This window comes from Triticum dicoccoides, chromosome 7A (assembly GCF_002162155.2).
Source record: "Triticum dicoccoides isolate Atlit2015 ecotype Zavitan chromosome 7A, WEW_v2.0, whole genome shotgun sequence".
NCBI classification, from domain to species: domain Eukaryota; kingdom Viridiplantae; phylum Streptophyta; class Magnoliopsida; order Poales; family Poaceae; genus Triticum; species Triticum dicoccoides.
Window position 1 is genome coordinate 577,597,863 of NC_041392.1, and position 18,875 is coordinate 577,616,737.

The 18,875-nt window shown below is 43.9% G+C and overlaps 1 protein-coding gene across 4 annotated transcripts in view; it reads right to left on the bottom strand.

Annotated features, from left to right (window-relative positions):
• Positions 1–6,490: 6,490 nt before the first annotated feature.
• Positions 6,491–18,875, bottom strand: part of LOC119330520 (alpha/beta hydrolase domain-containing protein 17C-like) — a 13,985-nt gene continuing 1,600 nt past the window's right edge. Inside the window, exons 2-8 of one of the 4 annotated variants that reach the window (XR_005160141.1) lie at positions 18,133–18,169; positions 17,769–18,005; positions 17,651–17,698; positions 16,616–17,046; positions 16,417–16,504; positions 6,996–7,042; positions 6,491–6,896 (exon numbers count right to left, since the gene is read on the bottom strand). Coding sequence is in view for 3 of the 4 variants with exons in the window: in XM_037603634.1 (XP_037459531.1) it covers positions 16,429–16,504; positions 16,616–17,046; positions 17,651–17,698; positions 17,769–18,005; positions 18,133–18,169 (829 nt within the window). In the remaining variant the exon portion in view is untranslated. Of the gene's footprint in view, positions 6,897–6,995; positions 7,043–10,651; positions 11,088–15,727; positions 15,920–15,962; positions 16,505–16,615; positions 17,047–17,650; positions 17,699–17,768; positions 18,006–18,132; positions 18,170–18,875 lie in introns of those variants that run through there. The other 3 variants (XM_037603634.1, XM_037603635.1, XM_037603633.1) reach the window with 3 other exon arrangements.

An 18,875-nucleotide genomic window follows, 5' to 3' on the forward strand; every position in this document is an offset into this window, starting at 1 on the left:
AAAAAACCTTGATGTACCCAACCTCACAATGATCATGGGTAGTCGAAGACACACAACGCAAAGGACAACGCACGGTGGGGAGATTAATTCTCCCCGGCCAGCCTCGACTGAATCCACCTTCAATTTGGCACACGTAGACTACTATGTGTATTTCCACATGAAGGTGGAGGTGTAATTTCATACTGACCTTTATCTATACCTACTAAATAAAGGAATGACAGTGTGTTTCTCTGATTCGTACATATCATAAGTGAAAGGCAAGATTTCTGCAAAAAAAAAAAAGTGAAAGGCAAGATGATACTAATTTTCTACGTCGTTGTTCAACCCTCCTATATGACAGGTCACCTCCGCTCCCCAATACTTAACCACCAGATTATTATTCAGCCCTCCAATGTTTCTACGCTATAAGATGGTCCGCCTCCAGCTCAAGATCTTTGATGGCAATGTATTTCTTTAGTACCGTATCACCTATTTGAGTGAGAGGTCTCGAAGCAGCGACGTTAGAAAGGGTCAGGTTTGGCCAGTCGATAGCAAGAAGATGAGCGGTTCAGAAAAGAAAAATTACAAGTAGATGCACGATGAGCACATTGCAATCTATTTTTCCATATCTGTTGACGGCACGCTCGACTTGGCCCGAGGATCACGACCCACAGAGGCGCGGCAGATCTCCTACGTGCGGTCGGCGTCGGACGCAACTACGCCAACCAACACGCAACATGATAGTCTAGCCTCATTGTTTTACGGCGCCGGCGCGCACGATGCACGGGCTCTTTTAAGCATCTCTAATGGACGCGCGGGTGCGCGACGCGCTAAATTATTTTTTCAACGTTAGAATAGTATATATATTTTTTTACGCGTAGGAGGGTGCTTGCTCCAGCAGGCGCTATAAAATATGGCACGCCGCTATAGCTCTAGCAGCTGCTACAAAATTCAGCACACGCGAGCAGCCGGCATTTGGCAAATATGAACAACATGTATCAATTTGACAAACAAATGCCACATCATCTTCCTCCTCTTCTTCCTTCTCTTCTGAAATCACAACTAAACTGGGCCTTTCTGGCGAACACGACCCATGCCACATATAACAAGTTTCGATGTGTATGTGTCAGCACGCGGACCTATCTCAACTGACGGAGCGGCACTCAAGTCTCCACAGCTGTGATTTTATGTTCTTAAACCTGTTTTTCTAGAAAGAGGCGGGTGGGTGTGGGTATATGCCTCTTTTATTAGCTAAGTGCGTGATGAGTTGTTGATCAAAGTCATTCAATAACTATTTTATCATCGTTTTATTACTCGAGAGTATATGCCGTAAAATCATGTGATCATTCAATTTCCATGCTTTGTCTCCCCTTCCAAAAGGAGAAGAAAAGGGTGAATTGAAAACTTCATGCAATGAGTAGTTCAATGTCAATTACATGAGGAATAGTAAGAATCTCATGACCATGATATCCAACTTATAAATACTCCTATTTAGGTCTAGCTTGTTCAAGAATCGCTCACGAATGCCAAATCAACCGACCTAGAACTCTGGAATATTGGAGAAAAACAAGAGATGAGGAGCTATCATTCGAAATAGGCTTTCTCGATGAGGAGCTATCGAAGCAATTCAATCGCGGGATGTTGTCACCGTGCTACGAGAGTTTGGATTCAAAGGGTTACTGCGGACAACAAGGTGAGTCTTCATTGGAGCTCCGTCGCACTGTGTGCGACAAGTCTAACATTTTTTTCTATTGTGGGACGACATGCACCCGACGGATGCAAGGCGGTGCTAGAAAAGCCCTCGAGAGAGTTTATAGATCAAGAGTAGCTTAGGCTTCATATCATCTTCATAGAGCCATTATCCTTAGAATTAGTAATGCCTTTCATTTGTCATTGTATGTCTACAACAAAGGTGTCTTTCATGTGACTCGATGTACAACTTCACCATGATCATGGGTAGTGATGACGCACAACACAAAGGAGAACGCACGACGGGGAGAGTCTCCCTAGCCAGCCTAGACTGAATCCACCTCGAATTTGACACGCATTGACCATTGTGTTTTTTAGGGAAGCTATGTAGTGTGCAGTGGCGGAGCTACGTAGGGGCAAAAGTGTGCTATGGCCCGCCCAATCCAAACAGGAAATAGTGTAGTGTTAGGGTAAACTGGGGTCATGAGGGCAAATTTTATGTAATTTCTTCTATCTTGGCGGGCACTGGCCCGCCTAACTATTCCTAGCTAGCTCCGCCACTGGCAGTGTGGGAGGCAGTGATGAAGCAGCTCAAAAAGCCTTTGAAAAAGTTTATAGATCAAGACTAGCTTAGGCTCCATATAATCCAGACTAGCTTAGGCCCTACAGCCATGGACAAACTCAATTCGGTTCACCGAGACCTCCATGCATGGGACCGCCGAGTCTTGAAAAAACCACAGGCAAAACTAAAGAGGGCTTGACGGGAACTTGAGGCGCTAATAAGGGAACCGTTTTCGGATGATGTGAAGATGAGGCAAAAAGAACTATCAGTTTTGATTGAAAACTTGCTTGAACAGGATGAGATCTATTGGGCCCAGAGGGGTCGAGTTAATTGGTTAAAGAAGGGAGACCGGAATTCTTCATATTTCAGCATTCAGCAACAGCAAGAAGGCGAAGGAACCTGATAAAAAAACTTAAAGATGAAAGCCAGAATTGGGTGGAAGGCAATGGCAATCTCAGTCCACTAGTTCGTGACTATTTTCGTAATCTCTTCACCTCGAGTTCTGCTGAGATTGACCATGGTTTGTTATCTTCTATTAAACCTGTTGTAACAAATAATATGAATGAGTTTCTTGTTGCCCGTATACCGGGAGGATGTGCGCAAAGCTCTTTTTCAGATAGGTGATATGAAGGCGCCGGGCCCCGACAGGTTACATGCAATCTTTTTAAAGAGGTTTTGGCACATTGTGGGAGAGGAGCTAACAGATGAGGTGTTGGATGCAATAAACAAAAGAAAAATACCGGCTGGATGGAATTCAACAAATATCGTTTTGATCCCCAAGGTTGACAGTCCAGATGTAATAAGTCAGTACAGGCCAATCAGTCTATGTAATGTCATATATAAGATTATTTTAAAGATGATTGCTAATAGACTAAAGAGAATTCTTTCAGAAGTTATTTCTCCAACGCAGAGTGCTTTTGTACCAGGTAGATTAATTACTGATAATGTCCTGGTTGCCTATGAATGTTTCCACACCATAAAAAAGAAGACCCATGGGTCTTCGGGGTACTGTGCGGTAAAGCTTGATATGATGAAAGCATATGATAGAGTGGAATGGAGATTTCTGGAAAAGATGATGCTGAAGATGGGGTTTCATGGGCAGTGGGTCCAAATGATAATGGAATGTGTTCCTTCTGTGAGCTATAGAGTCCGTTTCAATGATACAGAAACGGAAGAATTTCTACCCACTAGAGGCCTCAGACAGGGGGGTCCCCTCTCCCCTTATTTATTTTTGTTATGCTCAGAAGGACTTTCTAGCATGCTTGCTCGTGAGGAAGAGATTGGAAATCTGGAAGGTGTCAAGGTATGTAGGAATGCACCTACTATCTCTCATCTTCTTTTTGCGGACGACTCATTGATTTTAATGAAAGCAAACATGCAATGGGCAAACACATTGAAAAGGATTCTAGGCGTTTATTGTGGTAGTTCAGGACAACTGGTTAGCAACGCCAAATCTAGCATATTTTTTAGTCCTAATTCCCCTGTTGGTGCACGAGAGAATATTTGCAGGGAACTTAATATTGTTACTGAAGCACTATCAGACAAATATTTGGGGCTGCCCACTATGGTGGGGGTTGATAAAAGTGACTGTTTCCAACATCTCATTGACCGGGTATGCCAGCGTCTGAAGGGTTGGAAGGAAAATTTTCTCTCGATGCAGGGTAAGGAAATTCTGGTAAAATCAGTAGCTCAAGCAATTCCCTCGTATGCTATGTCAGTGTTCAAGTTACCTAAAGGAATATGCAAAACAATCACGGATGAAATAGCTGGCTTTTGGTGGGATGATGGTGAGGTAAAAAAGAAAATGCATTGGTTTGCATGGTGGAAGATGTATGTACCAAAGAAGAAAAGGGGCTTGGGGTTTAGAGACCTTCACTGTTTCAACCTTGCTATGTTAGCAAAACAGTGCTGGCGACTAATCCAAAACCCGGACTCTTTACGTGCACGTGTGCTGAGTGCAAAATACTACCCCAATGAAAATATTTTGAAGGCAGGACCAAAGAAGGGATCGTTATTTACTTGGCAGAGTATCTGTGCGGGCATCCAAACCTTCCAAAGGGAGTGCATTTGGCGTATGGGATCAGGAGCACAAATAAACATATGGCATGACCCTTGGATTCCATCAAGTCCTTCAAGGAAAGTAATCACCCCGAGAGGTGCAACGATGCTAACATATGTGGAAGAACTTATTGATCCATATACTGGCAGGTGGGATGAAGTCTTAATTAGAGATGTGTTTTCACCAGTGGACGCTTATAGGATTCTACAGATTCCTTTGAATATTCAGTTAATGGAGGACTTTGTAGCTTGGAATTACACACGATCAGGGACCTTTTCGGTCCAGTCGGCATACCATAGGGAATTTGAACATCAACACAGTCAGCGACTTGTTTGTTCAGATGGACAAGGGAACACACATATTAATACTATCTGGAAGGAGGTATGGAAACTTAAACTCCCAGGGAAGATCAAACATTTTGTGTGGAAGGCTCTCAATGGATCACTACCCTGTCTTGGGATATTAGCAAATAGACACATACCACTTGTTCCCCAATGTCCGTTCTGTGCAGTGGGGATCGAGGACATTCTACATATTTTGTTCACTTGCAAGAGGGCGAAGGAGGTGTGGTCAGAATTGAAGCTACGTAACATTATCGCAGAAGCAACTGAGCAGGATAGGTCGGGTTCAATCACTGTAGAAATCTTGTGCAGCAATAACTCTGTTACAGAGGGGCTACCGACGGCAGAGCTCATAGCAGTGGCCGCTTGGTTTCTTTGGTGGCAGCGCCGCCAACATGTCAAGGGGGAGGCGATCGAGACCCCTGATAGGGCTGCTGTTTCTATAAGAGTCTTAGCCACCAACTTCATTCGAGCCTACACAACTAAGCAGCCAGTGAGAAGCTATGAACGCATGTGGAAACGACCACCTATGGACGTGGTAAAAATTAATGTTGATGCCGCCTTTAAGCCTGAAACCTTGTCAGGTGCAACGGGAGCTATTGCTCATGACGAACGAGGAAAATTTATTGCAGCGGCAACATGGTATACACCTCAAGTCGGCAGTGTTGATTCAGCGGAGATGACAGCGATCAGGAATGGGCTATACTTAGCTGGGAAAATTGGATGCAACAAAGTGTTGGTGGAGTCAGATAATAGCTTTGTGGTGGAACTAGTGCAAAATCCAGATGCATATGTGGGGCGTGACGTTGTTACTGTACTGGAATGCAAGCAATTATCTTTGGACTTTGCGATTGTGGAGTATTCTCACTGCCTACGTGAAGCAAATATGGTGGCTCGTGAGTTAGCACAATGTTCCTTTAGAGAATATGCTTCTATGTTTTGGGATTCTGTCATCCCTGACTTTATTTCTCACTCTTATGTAAACGATCTCGCTATTATTTGAGGAATAAAGTCAATTATGTTTAAAAAAAATCCAGACTAGCAATTCATAGAGGCATTAATTCATACATGGTGCCTATATATCTTACGATTGTTTCTTTTTTTTCTTTGGATGGTTTCAAGTACTTTCGAGGCTATATCATTTCTGGATCCTCAAAATGTATGTGATATATCCATTTTTCGAGATATATTTACATCTTGTTATGTGGAAATTATCTTAGAAGTAGTAATGTCTTTCATCTGCCACTTATGTGTGCACAAAGATGTGGTTTAGCTTTTCGGAAATTCTGCTAAAAAACAGAACAATACTTGGAGCTCCAAACCAATTGGCCTCGTTGGGTTTCCTCAAAAAATAGTGAGCATATCTGTTCACCTCGACGGCGCCGGGCAAAGTAGCCTCCTGCCGCCTCCTACCGAAGTCAATGTAGGAGACCGGCGGGCGGCGGGGTGCCACCGTGTTGTGGCGGGGAGAGTCTCCCTGGCCAGCCTCCACTGAATCCACCTCAATTTTGACACACGTTGGCTGCTATGTACAGTTCCTTGTGAATGTGGAGGTGGAATTTCATGCTGAGGGAATAAACTGAGATCGATCAATTCAAATTGGACAAATTTCAGAGTCTCATTCATACCTACCTTTATCCATCTCAACCGCTAATCGTGTTTTTTTTTCTATCTCGTGCATTATTTAGAACGAGGGAATATTCAAATCCATCAGAAAATGTTAGTGTGTCAGTTCATGAATTCTTCCATTTCGTTGCTGAGAATGATTTCTGTTAGGAAATTAAAAGCTGCCAACATAAGCTTCACCCTTTCTAAAGTAAAAGCACTGATATTACTATTATGCCACAGGAGAAACACAACGTCACTAAACACCTATATCTAACAAGAAGGAAGGCCATATCTGACAAATAGAATGGCCAGCCAAAAGAAAAAGAAAAAAGGCAAGGGAAACAAGCTAGCTATACCCTACCCACTCCTAGTTGTTCTTGGGCGGGTGGTTCCGTGGTCTACGGTAATCAGCGGTGAAGGGTATGTGGCCATCGAAGTAAGCCCCTGGATGAAGTTTCCTGCTCCTAAAATAACAGTCCATACTCAGATCCTTCCCTCCTCCATGCCCACATTGTCCAACAGAATGTTTTGCAGCTGGGCTTGCCGTGCTTCTATCATCCGTCTTCTCCATGGCTGCATCTCCAAGAACCATCTCTCCTCTTGTCAGTGCATTGCTTCTGCTTCCCTCGTCTGTGATGGTTTTGTCGACAGTGGGCTCCTGCATATCAAGACTAACTTTAGTTATACATTATCCCCGGCGGATAGTGCATTTCATCGAAACACCTATAAGTTTTTGACAACCCCTTGCAGTACTTACCAGCCTGGTTTCCGGTCCTCTCACGCTGTCGGTTGCCGTCAGCAACTCTGAGAACAAAGAGTAAGCATGTCAGAGTTTTGTTCAAAATCATAAATGATCATGCCTGTGCCAGTGTGAACTATAAGAAAGAAAAGAGCAGTCGGATGAAAGGCCTTATATAGCTCTAGCATGAACACTCAGAAGCACCGGTGTATACCTCTGTGCGCAATGGCGACGAAGGGCTCAAGGGTGGCCGATAGGACGGCCACCCCAAGCAAGAAGCTTGCACAGCTCAACGGCTGCATAACTAACCGTGGCCCTGTTCGTCGAGTATGTCGGTCGTGTAACTAACGAACAGGAAAGGGAAGGAGAGAAGCAGGACGCTGAGAGGGTGGATTTATAGGGACATTCGACACCTCATTGGTCAAAGCCCGACCTTGTGGCACGTATCTCCTGCGCGTGGAATGCCGCATCTGTACTTGCAGGCCATATAGTAGTCTGATCCCTCGGCATTTTCTTATTGGCTTGAGTATATTCACGTCCTTGGAAGTGCTCAAAGTTTGTCCCTTGCCGTTTGGCAAGCAGTAGTTTCCGATGATCTCTTGTGAACTGTGAATTAAAACTGCTCCAAGGATCTGCCATTGCTTGCGGCTGAAGATTTTGGATGCATTGGGCATTCTGCCCATGGATGCATGCAACGAGCAAAGTGTAGTGGCCAACTAGAAAGGATTTCGGTGACCAAGGCCAGAACCTAGGGCTTCGACCTCACCTCCAATTGATCTATAGTAATGGTTCCCGTGTTCTCCCAACACGTACCGTCAAACCATATTTACGCATCAGAGTCCCAGACGATGACCAAAAACAACCGGTGGCGAGCGTGAATCAGACGGCCGCGCATGCAAGATCACACGCACCAGTGTTACACCACCGCCGTTGTCGGTGCCATTGAATTTCAGGAGCTTAGGAGTGAACGCTCGTCGTCGGCAAAACCGTTCGCAGTCGGTTGAATTTGGTCAGTTTTCAGAGGTGGATTAGACTTTCGAGCGTCAACTGTTGCAGTTGGTTGGGTTTGGCCGGTACATTGATTCGGCTTTCGAGCGTCGACTGACTTGACGGTTCCTCTTTTCAGCTGCTGGCCATTGCCGATGGCTCTTAAAGCACGAGCAAGATGCCGAATGAGAGCTTCGGTACTGCTGCTTTGGGGAACAGGCGCTGGGCCCGGAATGCGTTCTTGGAGACAGTCAACTCGGTCTCCTGGGGCTTCAAGCTGTACCAGATGCGCCCGTGTGCGTCCTCACGATTCACACTTGGCCGAGAGGTTCATGGAACTGAATTTCTTCCGTTCGCCTTTTCGCTGAACCTACCAAAAATATGTATAATCTCTCAGGCGAGACAGGTTTTACTGTCCATTCTGCTGGAAGCTTTTGTGGAGAAGCAGCAGTCAGGCGACTTCGGAACGCACTCGTACGCCAGCAGCAAAAGGCAGCTCTTGCGTTTACCTTGTGAGCTGCTAGCACGTGCAACGCCGCGTCGGGCTCCGGCGACGGCATCATTTGCGCGCACTGGGAGTGGCCGGAGCACGAGGGCGCGACCTCCTAGCCGAGTGGGCGGGCGGGCCCGTCGCTTCTCGCTTCTCGGCGCGTCCCTGGTCCTGGACGGAGGCAGCAGCGACACATTGTCTTCCTTGCAGGGGCAGCAAAGCGGCTCGAACCCAGAGCTCATGTAGTACCAGCGAGCACTCTACCTTTTCACAACTTCCGTGGATTAACTTTTCCATCGTCCTAACTGTTGTTGTAGGCTGCTTTGTGGTGGATCTGGACACGCTGTCAGCGCTAACGTGCGACAAGGCAATCTAATAGGTGTAGTTTTTCGTTAGGCCACGTCCATTGCAGGGGTGCTTTGCCTAGACGCATGTGTGAGAACAAAGGTACACATGATCGCACAGCATTTCTGTAGGAGTCTTTATTTCCAATGTTAAGTAGGAGTACTACCTTCTCTCGGGTTTACAAGGCTCGGATACATTTTTTGACACTCACTTTCAGCATCAAATTAACTAACAAAATATTAACTATATGTTATAAAAACATACTCCGTCCGTATTAAAATATAAGACATTTTTTGCTCTAAATTTAGGCCAAAAACGTCTTATATTTTGAAACAGATGGAGTGTCATTTACTTTGTCTTGGAAAAATGTTGTCAATGATATTATTTTTCATTCTCAACTCATTGTGTTGTACAACACATGGTTAAAGTTGGCAAATTCGAATCGTTCCTGCAGCTGGAATTAATGTCCTTCAAATCAAAGGACAAAGCTTATGAGATGCACAACACCTATGCCATTAAGGTTAGGTTCAGTATTAGAAACAGTCAGACAAAGCACCTATCAGATAAATTGCAATAACCGAGGACATTGAGAACCGAGTCATCAAAGGACACTACAATGACGGGTTGCGATGCTTGTGATCAGTTGAGTGTCAGCAAATAGGGGATTCGGACAGTGCAAAAGGTTGTATCGATCACAATCATTATCTTGTTAGTCCAAATAAGTTGCATATAAGCTTGAGATCCCAAAGATGTGTTAGAGAAGTGGACAGGATGCTAATTCGCCGGATACAGGAAGTCGGGATGGTGCCAGATGTATTCATGGAGTTTCACACATGAGTGGAGAAAGTGTCATTCTCAAGGATGGATTGCAATAATGAGATTGGTCGCAAACGCAATAAGTATTCAGAATCCAGTGATGCGCAAACAGTTAGAATACTTGAGTAATAAGCATACAGAGGATTTCTATATATTTTTATGCCATTCAGATAGATGAGGAAGGTGGTCAAATAGCTAATTTCATTTGGGCATACGTTAGTCTATCATGGATCATGCATGCTTTGGTGATTTTATATCATTTGACACCACATTTGAGACTAGTAAGAGTGAAATGGCCTTTGCTCCACTCCTTGGAACCAACCATCACAAGTAGACAATAACTTTTGGGTATGCTCTATTATTTAATGAGACAACTAAATCATTTATTTGGCTCTTTGAGACCTTTATAATGGCAATATCAAGCAAGCGTTCAAGCACAATTTTACTAATCAAGACGCGACCATGGCATCAATAATTGCTTATGTATTCTGAAATACAAGCCATCTTCTTTGTTTGTGGCACATTATTTATGTTAATGCTGCTAAATTTCTCGAGCATATAATTCATAAGCATCTTGAGAAGTTACCACCTGATTTTAAAAGATGTGTGTAGAAAGACATATCCTAGTTTCATGTAAAAAAGAAGCGGCTTGAACTTTGAGGACAACAAATAGATGGAAAATTTATATGGCCTCGGGAAAAGGTGGATGCTATCTACTGTGTCTCTTTTAAAGTCGATATGACCTCGACTAAAAGGAGCGACGGTACGAATAATCTCTTGAAGAAAAATATTTCGTATGAAAATCGGTCTTTCATAACTCCTTGTAGAATGTGAGAAGGTTTCTGTTAGTCTTCGTAAAAATGAGTTGGTAAAGATTTTAATTCACATGTAAAGAAACGGATTTATTGCATCCCAAACTTCTCTTTCTTGAAGACCACAGCTGAATCATATACAAGTAGGGTGTACTCAGAGTTTGAGAAACAATTTAAAAGAAATTTGTCATTGTATTATAAATTGATACAAATTGAGTGCTCAGTATTGACATATGACCATTACATGTTTTGCAGAAAATACGAATTCATATGTATGTATACATGTTTTAAATTGCAAATGTGGTTTCATAAAATATGGCATCCATATGTTATAAGTATATTGTGCGAGCATGTCTTCAAAGTCTTCAATACTTAGCCGCCCTCGAGACCGGGACGCCATTTCCGCCTTCATCGCCGACCTTCGCTCGATGGCTGTCCGCCTATCGCCGCCGCCACCGCCGCCTCCTCCAGAGCCTGACTAGATGCTTGGTGTTCCTCTTCGGCTTTGGCTCCGACCTTGGCCGTGCAGCTTTCTTTGTTGTTTCTTAGGGCTTGTTGAGCTGTGCCCTCAGCAGAACCCTTTGGTTATCTTATTGTGTTTTGTGGGTGCGTCTGTCCTGGACTGGTACTTGTATGTGTGCTCTTGGCGGTTTGCTTTATCTATAAAACGGGGCGAAAGCCTTTTTCGGTAAGCCTTCAATACGAATGATGTTTTCATTTGCCATCGTAATATACACTAAACATAAGGACAAAATATGCAAAAAGAGAATTTTATATTAAGAAACAATTGAAACTGCATGTTACACGTATCTCATAATCATGAAAGATGGCATCCGCTACAATGAAGTGATCACTATCAAAAGAACTTATGAATGATTTGGAGAACTTCATTGAAGTTGGACTTGGAAGCACATAATCATTTAAGCGAAGATGCAAGAAAATTTGGTTTAGAGTTCCTCGGGCGATAAAAGGCGCCAACGGTAAACAACCATGGTCAAAGGTTGCCATACACATCATTTTCCAAGGTTGACATCACAGGATTAGCATATCCTCCGTGTATATAGATAGTTTGCCATTTGCCTTTTTATCACCCAAGGACTCGAAACGATATTGTACCTTTTAAAGTGCCTGTAGCACATTCAGTCAAAACTAGCAGAACCTCATGGGTTTTTTCTTGCATCTTACATATAGTATTATCGAATGTACAACTTATCAATGGCCTTTTTTGAAATCGTCAAGTTCTTTTGATAACACAAACACTTCAATGAATGGATGCCACCCTTCATGAGATACATGCAACATGTGTTTTCAAACTTACCTTCCTACTTGTTTCTCAATTAAAAAAAATTGCACATGTTGTCCTTCTCTTCATTATATGTTGTGATGGCAAAACGAAACATTATTGATATTGAAAACTTCAAAGGCACACTTGCACAATATACCTAGATATGGATGCATATTTTATCATTTTGGTATAAAATGTGTATGCATAACTATGAATTGGTACTTTGTGCAAGAACTTGTAATGGTCATATCTGCACTGCTGAATACAACCATTGCTCCATGATCATTGCACTTTTGCATAACTATATATGTCAAGATTGGCATTGGTTTGTACTCCCTCCGTCCTATAATGTAAGACGTTTTTTGATACTAGGACAGAGGGAGTGACAGTTTACAAGACAATGAAAATTGTCTTTTAAAATTCTTCCTCAAATTCTAAATGCACTCTCTTTGTATATGTTCAACTACATTCTTCAGCATAATTTGAGATATTTTTTCACGTGAATTCAAATCTTCATCAAACTTAATTTCACAAAGATTAGCGAAAACCCTCTCACATTCTACAGGGAGAAGCAGGACCTCATCGACGTGTTCCAGCAGCTCTACGCGCTCCGAGGCCGTGGTTTCAGCTGCCTTAACCAGGCGCTCCTCACGCTGCTGCCCAAGCGCGCGGACGCTCGCTGTCTCGGAGACTACAGGCCGATAAGCCTCATCCACCTCGTCGCCAAGATCTTCGCGAAGGTCCTCTCGCTGCGTCTCGCGCCCAAGCTCAATGCCCTCGTCAGCGCGAACCAGAACGCGTTCATCCCTGGACGCTCGTTGCATGACAACTTCGTCCTCGTCCGACAGTCCGCGCGCCTACTCCATCAGCTCAAGGCCCCCTGCTTGCTGTTGAAGCTCGACTTGGCACAGGCCTTCGACTCGATCAGCTGGCCGTTCCTCTTCGAGGTATTGCGCCAATACGGATTCGGCAACCGTTTCCTGGACTGGCTGGCCATTCTGCTTTCGTCGGCCAGCACCAAGGTGCTCCTGAACGGCAAGCCTGGCCCGACCATTTGGCATCACTGCGGGTTTCGACAGGACGACCCCCTCTCGCCCCAGCTATTTGTCCTCGCGGTCGACACGCTTAGCCGTCTCCTTCGCCGAGCCACCGAGACGGGCATCTTGCAGCAGCTTCACCCGCGGCGCCCGATCCCGGCCGTCTTGCTATATGCGGACGATGTGATCCTATTTTGCCACCCCACTCCGGGCGGCACCATGGCAGTGAAAGGAGTCCTGCAGCTCTTCGGACGCGCGTCGGGCCTCCAGGTGAACTTCCTGAAGAGCTCTGCCACACTCATCTGCTGCGACGCCGACGACATGGCGCCCATCATCGCGCACTTGGCTGCCCCATCGTGGACCTGCCTATCACATATCTTGGCATCCCGCTCACGATCAAGCGCCCATCCGCTGCCCTGCTCCAACCGGTGGTTGACAAAACTGCTGGCATGCTGCCTACCTGGAAGGCGTGCCTCATGAACAAGGCTGGCCGCCTTTCTTTTGTCAAGGCCGTGCTCAGCACCATCCCCATCCACCAGCTGCTGGCGCTAGCACCACCGAAGCGGATCATCAAGGCGCTGGAGAAGATACAGAGGGGATTCCTTTGGGCCGGACGCGCCGAAGCCAACGGCGGCCACTGCCATGTCAACTGGCGGCGCGTCGCACGGCCAATCTTGCTTGGAGGACTTGGTGTCCACGACCTCGAGCGCACAGGCCTTGCCCTCCGCACACGTTGGCTGTGGCTAAGCCGCACCGACAGTGCTAGGGCTTGGAGTGGTCTTGACCTGCAGTTCTTCGCCGACGAGCGCGCCTTTTTCTTTGCCTCGACCACCATGCAGATAGGCAACGGCCAGCTCGCCTTGTTCTGGGAGGACCGCTGGATTGACGGACGCTCCGTCAGCGAGATCACGCCGGCGTTATACTCTTGCATCCCCAAGAGACGCCGCAAGCTGCGAACGGTGGCGGATGGCCTTCAGGCCAACAATTGGGCGCGCGACATACAAGGCAACGTTGGGATTCAAGAGATCAGCGAGTACCTGCAACTCTGGCACATGATTGAGCACACAACGCTCTCCGCCGAGCCAGATCATCTACTCTGGAAGTGAAGCTCCAAAGGCACCTACACCGCGCAGTTCGCCTACCTTGCCATGTTCCACGGATCCACCGCATGTGATGCTTGGAAGCTCACTTGGAAATGTTGGGCGCCGCCCCGGGTACGCTTCTTCCATTGGCTCGCCCACTTAGACCGGTGTTGGACTGCTGACCGCCTCGCCCGTCGCGGCTTGCAGCACCCCGCGTGCTGCCCACTTTGTGACCAGGCGCCGGAGACCCTCTAGCATCTCCTCCTCGCCTGCCCGTTCTCCCGGCAGGTATGGTATGAAATCCTGAGCTGGCTAAGGGTTCCCTGCAACCCACCTGATGGCGAGCCATCAACCAACACCTAGTGGCTCTCCGTGCGGCAGCACACGCCCAAGCCTATGCGCAAGGGCCTCGCCTTGGCGACACTACTCATTCCTTGGATGCTATGGAAGCATCGGAACGACTGCGTCTTCGACAGAGCCAGCCCTTCTATAGCTACGCTACTGGATAAAATCAAAGAGGAGGCGACCCTTTGGGCCAGAGCCGGAGCGTTGGGCTTGCGTGCCCTCATTCCCCAAACCTAGGATGTACATTAATTGCAGCACCCTCACCCTGTATAACTGCCTCCTAGGAGGATGTAACTGAAACCCCTTCCTTTTCAATGCAATGAAATGCAAATCTTCTGCGTTTTCTCGAAAAAAAAAACATTCTACAGGGAGTTCTGAAAGACTAAGTTTCCCAGAAAATCTTTTCTTGACGACATTATGCATTCCTTTGGTCCTTTTGAGTAGAGGTCGTATCAATTGTGTAAAAGAATCATGATAGGTAGCATTCCATTTTTTCCAAAAAACTTATAGGTTTACCATCCGTTGTCCTCAAGATTGTACTCGCACAACAAGTCAAGCCACTTGTTGTTGAAGTAAAACTCTTCGTACACGCATCTTTAAAATCAGGTACAAACTTCTCATGATGCTTATGATACATGTGCATTAAGATAAATGTGTCACAAATAAAGACGATGGTTTGTATTTCAGAATATATAAGTTGTTGCCCATGCCATGGCCGCATCTTGATTAATGAAAATATGTTTGGATGTTTGCTTAACATTGACAAAAGGTCTCAGGTAGACAAACATAACAGAGCAGACCCAAAAGTTATTGTCAGTTTATGTTGGAACAAAATTTCGTTCTTTATGCAGTGGTTAAATGCCCCAATCGATTTTGTCATCGATAATTGAAACAATGGGAAGTACATACAAGTCACAAAGAATTTAACACAAATAGTAGAAATAACTGAAGAAGACATCATGTCCAACGGGCTTCTGAGTTTCTATTCACTACCTACTATCTAACAAGGAACCAGCTAAAACTCTTGAAATGTACTACAAATTAGAAGGAAAAAATGACCCATTCACACTAACGCATGGAGGTAGATACAAAAGAAGCCCATTGGAATTGGATAAACTACTTTGGAAAAAGGCGACGACTAAGTGATGTTGTACAACTACTTCAAAATTCATTTGTTTTTCCCCGAAATAGGATGTTTTGTACCTAAATTTCCTAAAAACTATGATGTCAAACGATGTTAGCTTCAATTATGATAGCTTACAAATTTCTTGTTCATAATTTCAATCATTTTGCAATTGTCTACAACATCTACAACACCAAATTTCTTGTTCATAATTTCAATCATTTTACAAATTTCAATGATCCTTAAGTCGAACTTTATAGTTTTGACCAAATTATAGAAAGAAGTATCAACATCTACAACACCAAATCAATATCATTAGACATCATGAAATATATTTTCACACTATTTATTTGGTACAGTATAATTTGATATATTTTTATATGAAGATGGTGAAATATTATGAGTTTAGACTTAGGACAAAATATATCTGAGAGAGTAATAACCAGCCACAACAATTAACATGCAAGCTGTTCTTGCATGATTCTCTAGCAAGTATGTGTCCGTCCTAGTTTACATGTCATCCTTGTATTTCGAGTTTTAATTACATTGACAGTGACCCACATTTCATTGGTCAGACTGATGGTCATACTTGAACCTCAAATGTGCAGGCACCATGTAAACTGCGACGGAGGGAGTATATATTGTATTAATAGAGAAACAGGATAGCTAGAACATGAGCGTTGAACTGAACAAAGATGATGATTACATTGAATGATCCAGTGATTCGTTTCAAGCTCAAGCTCTATGACAAAGCAATCAAGTGACATAAATCCATATTTGAAGAGAACTTTCCAGAGGGAAGACACAAATTCCCAGTTTAGTTATCTATCAAATGTTTCTATGAAAAAGAAAAACTACGACAGTGTAATGATACAACAACTTATGTACAGTGTAACAATGGTGTTGCTTCATACTCCGTGGGAGTAGCATTGTTGATGTGCCAAATGAATGGCTTTGAAAACTCAGGGGGTCGGGAATGAATGATCATTTCTTCTCACGAAACAATTCAGTGTGCATAACCCTCACCCAAACCAATATACCTTCCACAGCAAAACTAAAAACACCCAATGGAATAGATTATACAGATGAAATAAATACAGATACTATCAAAACTAACCTTCCACTATTTTCAGCTCCCGGAAGTGGAAGTTACTTTGAAGCAGTCAATATTGCACAATTTAACCGACCTCATCATCCCTCCAAAGCTGTCACACAATTCATTGCAAGAGTCAAGAAGACAAGACAAGCATATGTCCTGTAACAGGAATCCACATTAAACAGTAAAACAAACAGAGTGCATGTAAGAATATACAGACCGGTCAATGCTTTTCCGTGGCTTATCAGATTGATCCACACTAGCCCGTGGTTTGTCAGGATGATCTACACTCTTTCTGCCTTTATCCTTCCTATCTATGCTGCTCCTTGGTTTCTCCCGTCGGTCTGTACTCCGCCTGTGATCAGTGCTTGACCTTGATTTGTCCCTCACATCCGTGCTTTTTCTTGAACTCTCCATACTTTCAGATCCTGTTTCAAGATCTGAAGGGCCTGAACTTTCTGGAGATTCATCTTTCAGTGGTGGGGACTTCTCTATGGCTGTGACGAACTTCTTTAGGTGCTTAATGTATTCGGGATAGAGTTCCAAATTACAATGGTTCCCACCTTTGACCCACAAAGGCTCATACTTCACTTTGGACAGTTCCCACAGTGCTCTCCCATGAGAACAGTCAACAACATCATCAGCCGTACCCTGCAGATGAAATAGTTTTAATGCCATAAATAGGTGAGGGAATATTGATGTTGCTATGGAACAGGCATCTCTTCCCAAAACACCATAATCAGAAATTGTTAAATTTCCGTCCAAGGAAAGAGTTGTACTCTTCAAAAGGAAAGGACAGTCACATAGGCATTACAACAGTACAGCTATGTTGAACTTAATCTATCGCTTTACATGTGATTGTTTTACTAATTACATTATATGATGCCAAATGAATATTCTTAAAACTTATAAGACCGGTGAGTGAATAGGTGAACTGGCTGTTGGACAGGCAAACCAGCAGGTTGACCGATGAACCAACAGCCTGGCGGCTGGGGTCATCGGTTCGGTTTTTAGAACTGTGCTAGAAGCATCTAACTTGAAACATATTTGAAGAGAATGGAGAAAACAATATAGAGATAATCAAATCTAAAAAGGGCTCCAATCCATCCCCGCGCCACCAAACTGGTACGGGACCAACTATTGATTTCCTTTTCATAGGAGGAAAGAACACCACCAAAATTAAAATACAAAAGCATTTCATGTCATATGGAGTTTTAAGACCTTTAGGGAATCTTGCTGTCACTAGAATACTCACATGGATTACTAACACGGGGCATTTGACCAATGTAACTTTGTCAATGTTCTGCAAACAAAAATATAGGGATCAGATCAAGGAAAAGATGAAACTGAAAGAAACAAAGTAAAATAATCACCTTATATATGTCAAACCAGTATGTATGTTTCACAGGATACATTACTCTCAAGCCAGACGAAATTGGACTATGTAGAACCACTGCTCTCAAATGAGGCAAACGAGATGCCAAATCTAAAGTAGGGCCACTGCCAACTGATTGACCATACAGAATGATGTTTTCCTCAGAGGCCCCATAAGTTTCTATGAGACACCTATAAGCGGCCTCTATGTCTGCATAAGTGTTCTGCTCACTTGGCTGCAGAATCAAATAGAAATAAATCAAGTCAGCTATGCAAACCGATGGTAGCTGAACCTCTTAAAACAGAAAGCAAAGGGGAAGAGGAGAGGAAAAGTACTTTCCTAGAAAAAGATTGAGTCTATACCTTCCCAGATGATTGCCCATATCCAGAATAATCATAACTGTAAAAGTGGGAAAGAATATACTTCATTAGTTACTGTGTGAAGCCAAAATGGGTATTAGGATCAGTGAAATATATGTGACACTGCCAGCAGGATCATGACTGGTAAGTATCAACTATCAACAGTATCAAATGGAAGAACATACATATCATAAACACAAACACAGAGCTTAAATCAAGTACAGTAATATATAAGAATTCTCCTTGAAATTTGCATGACCTATTGTAGCTGCCACGCGTCAAAGCAACAACTGGTCTACTCTATATTATAAGGTCAAGGAAACTAGAGATAGACCCTTTGGAAAGTCAAATATGCAAACAGATGAAAGAAAGGACAAACTGGCATTGGAGCTATAAGACAGATACAAATGGTGTTCACTACTCAACTGAAAAAAAAAATGGCTACTCAAACAAGATAAGCTGGAGACACGATAGAGCAATTGTTCATTGCTCCACACCACACGATTTGAAACTGGGTATGCCTAATATCAACTGGACAACTCAATTAATCTAACCAGTAAACAGCTCATCTGGCAGTCTATCAATTATAAACATAGTAACTGATCAGGAGTGCCCAATTCCCTCATCAAAAGCCTGACCCACTCAAATGAGTAGATGGAACAGAAGCTACCAACAAAAGCTCCTTCATTTATTCACTACTACCTACAATAGTTCTAATCAAAGTGCCCAAGTGGGAATTCATTACT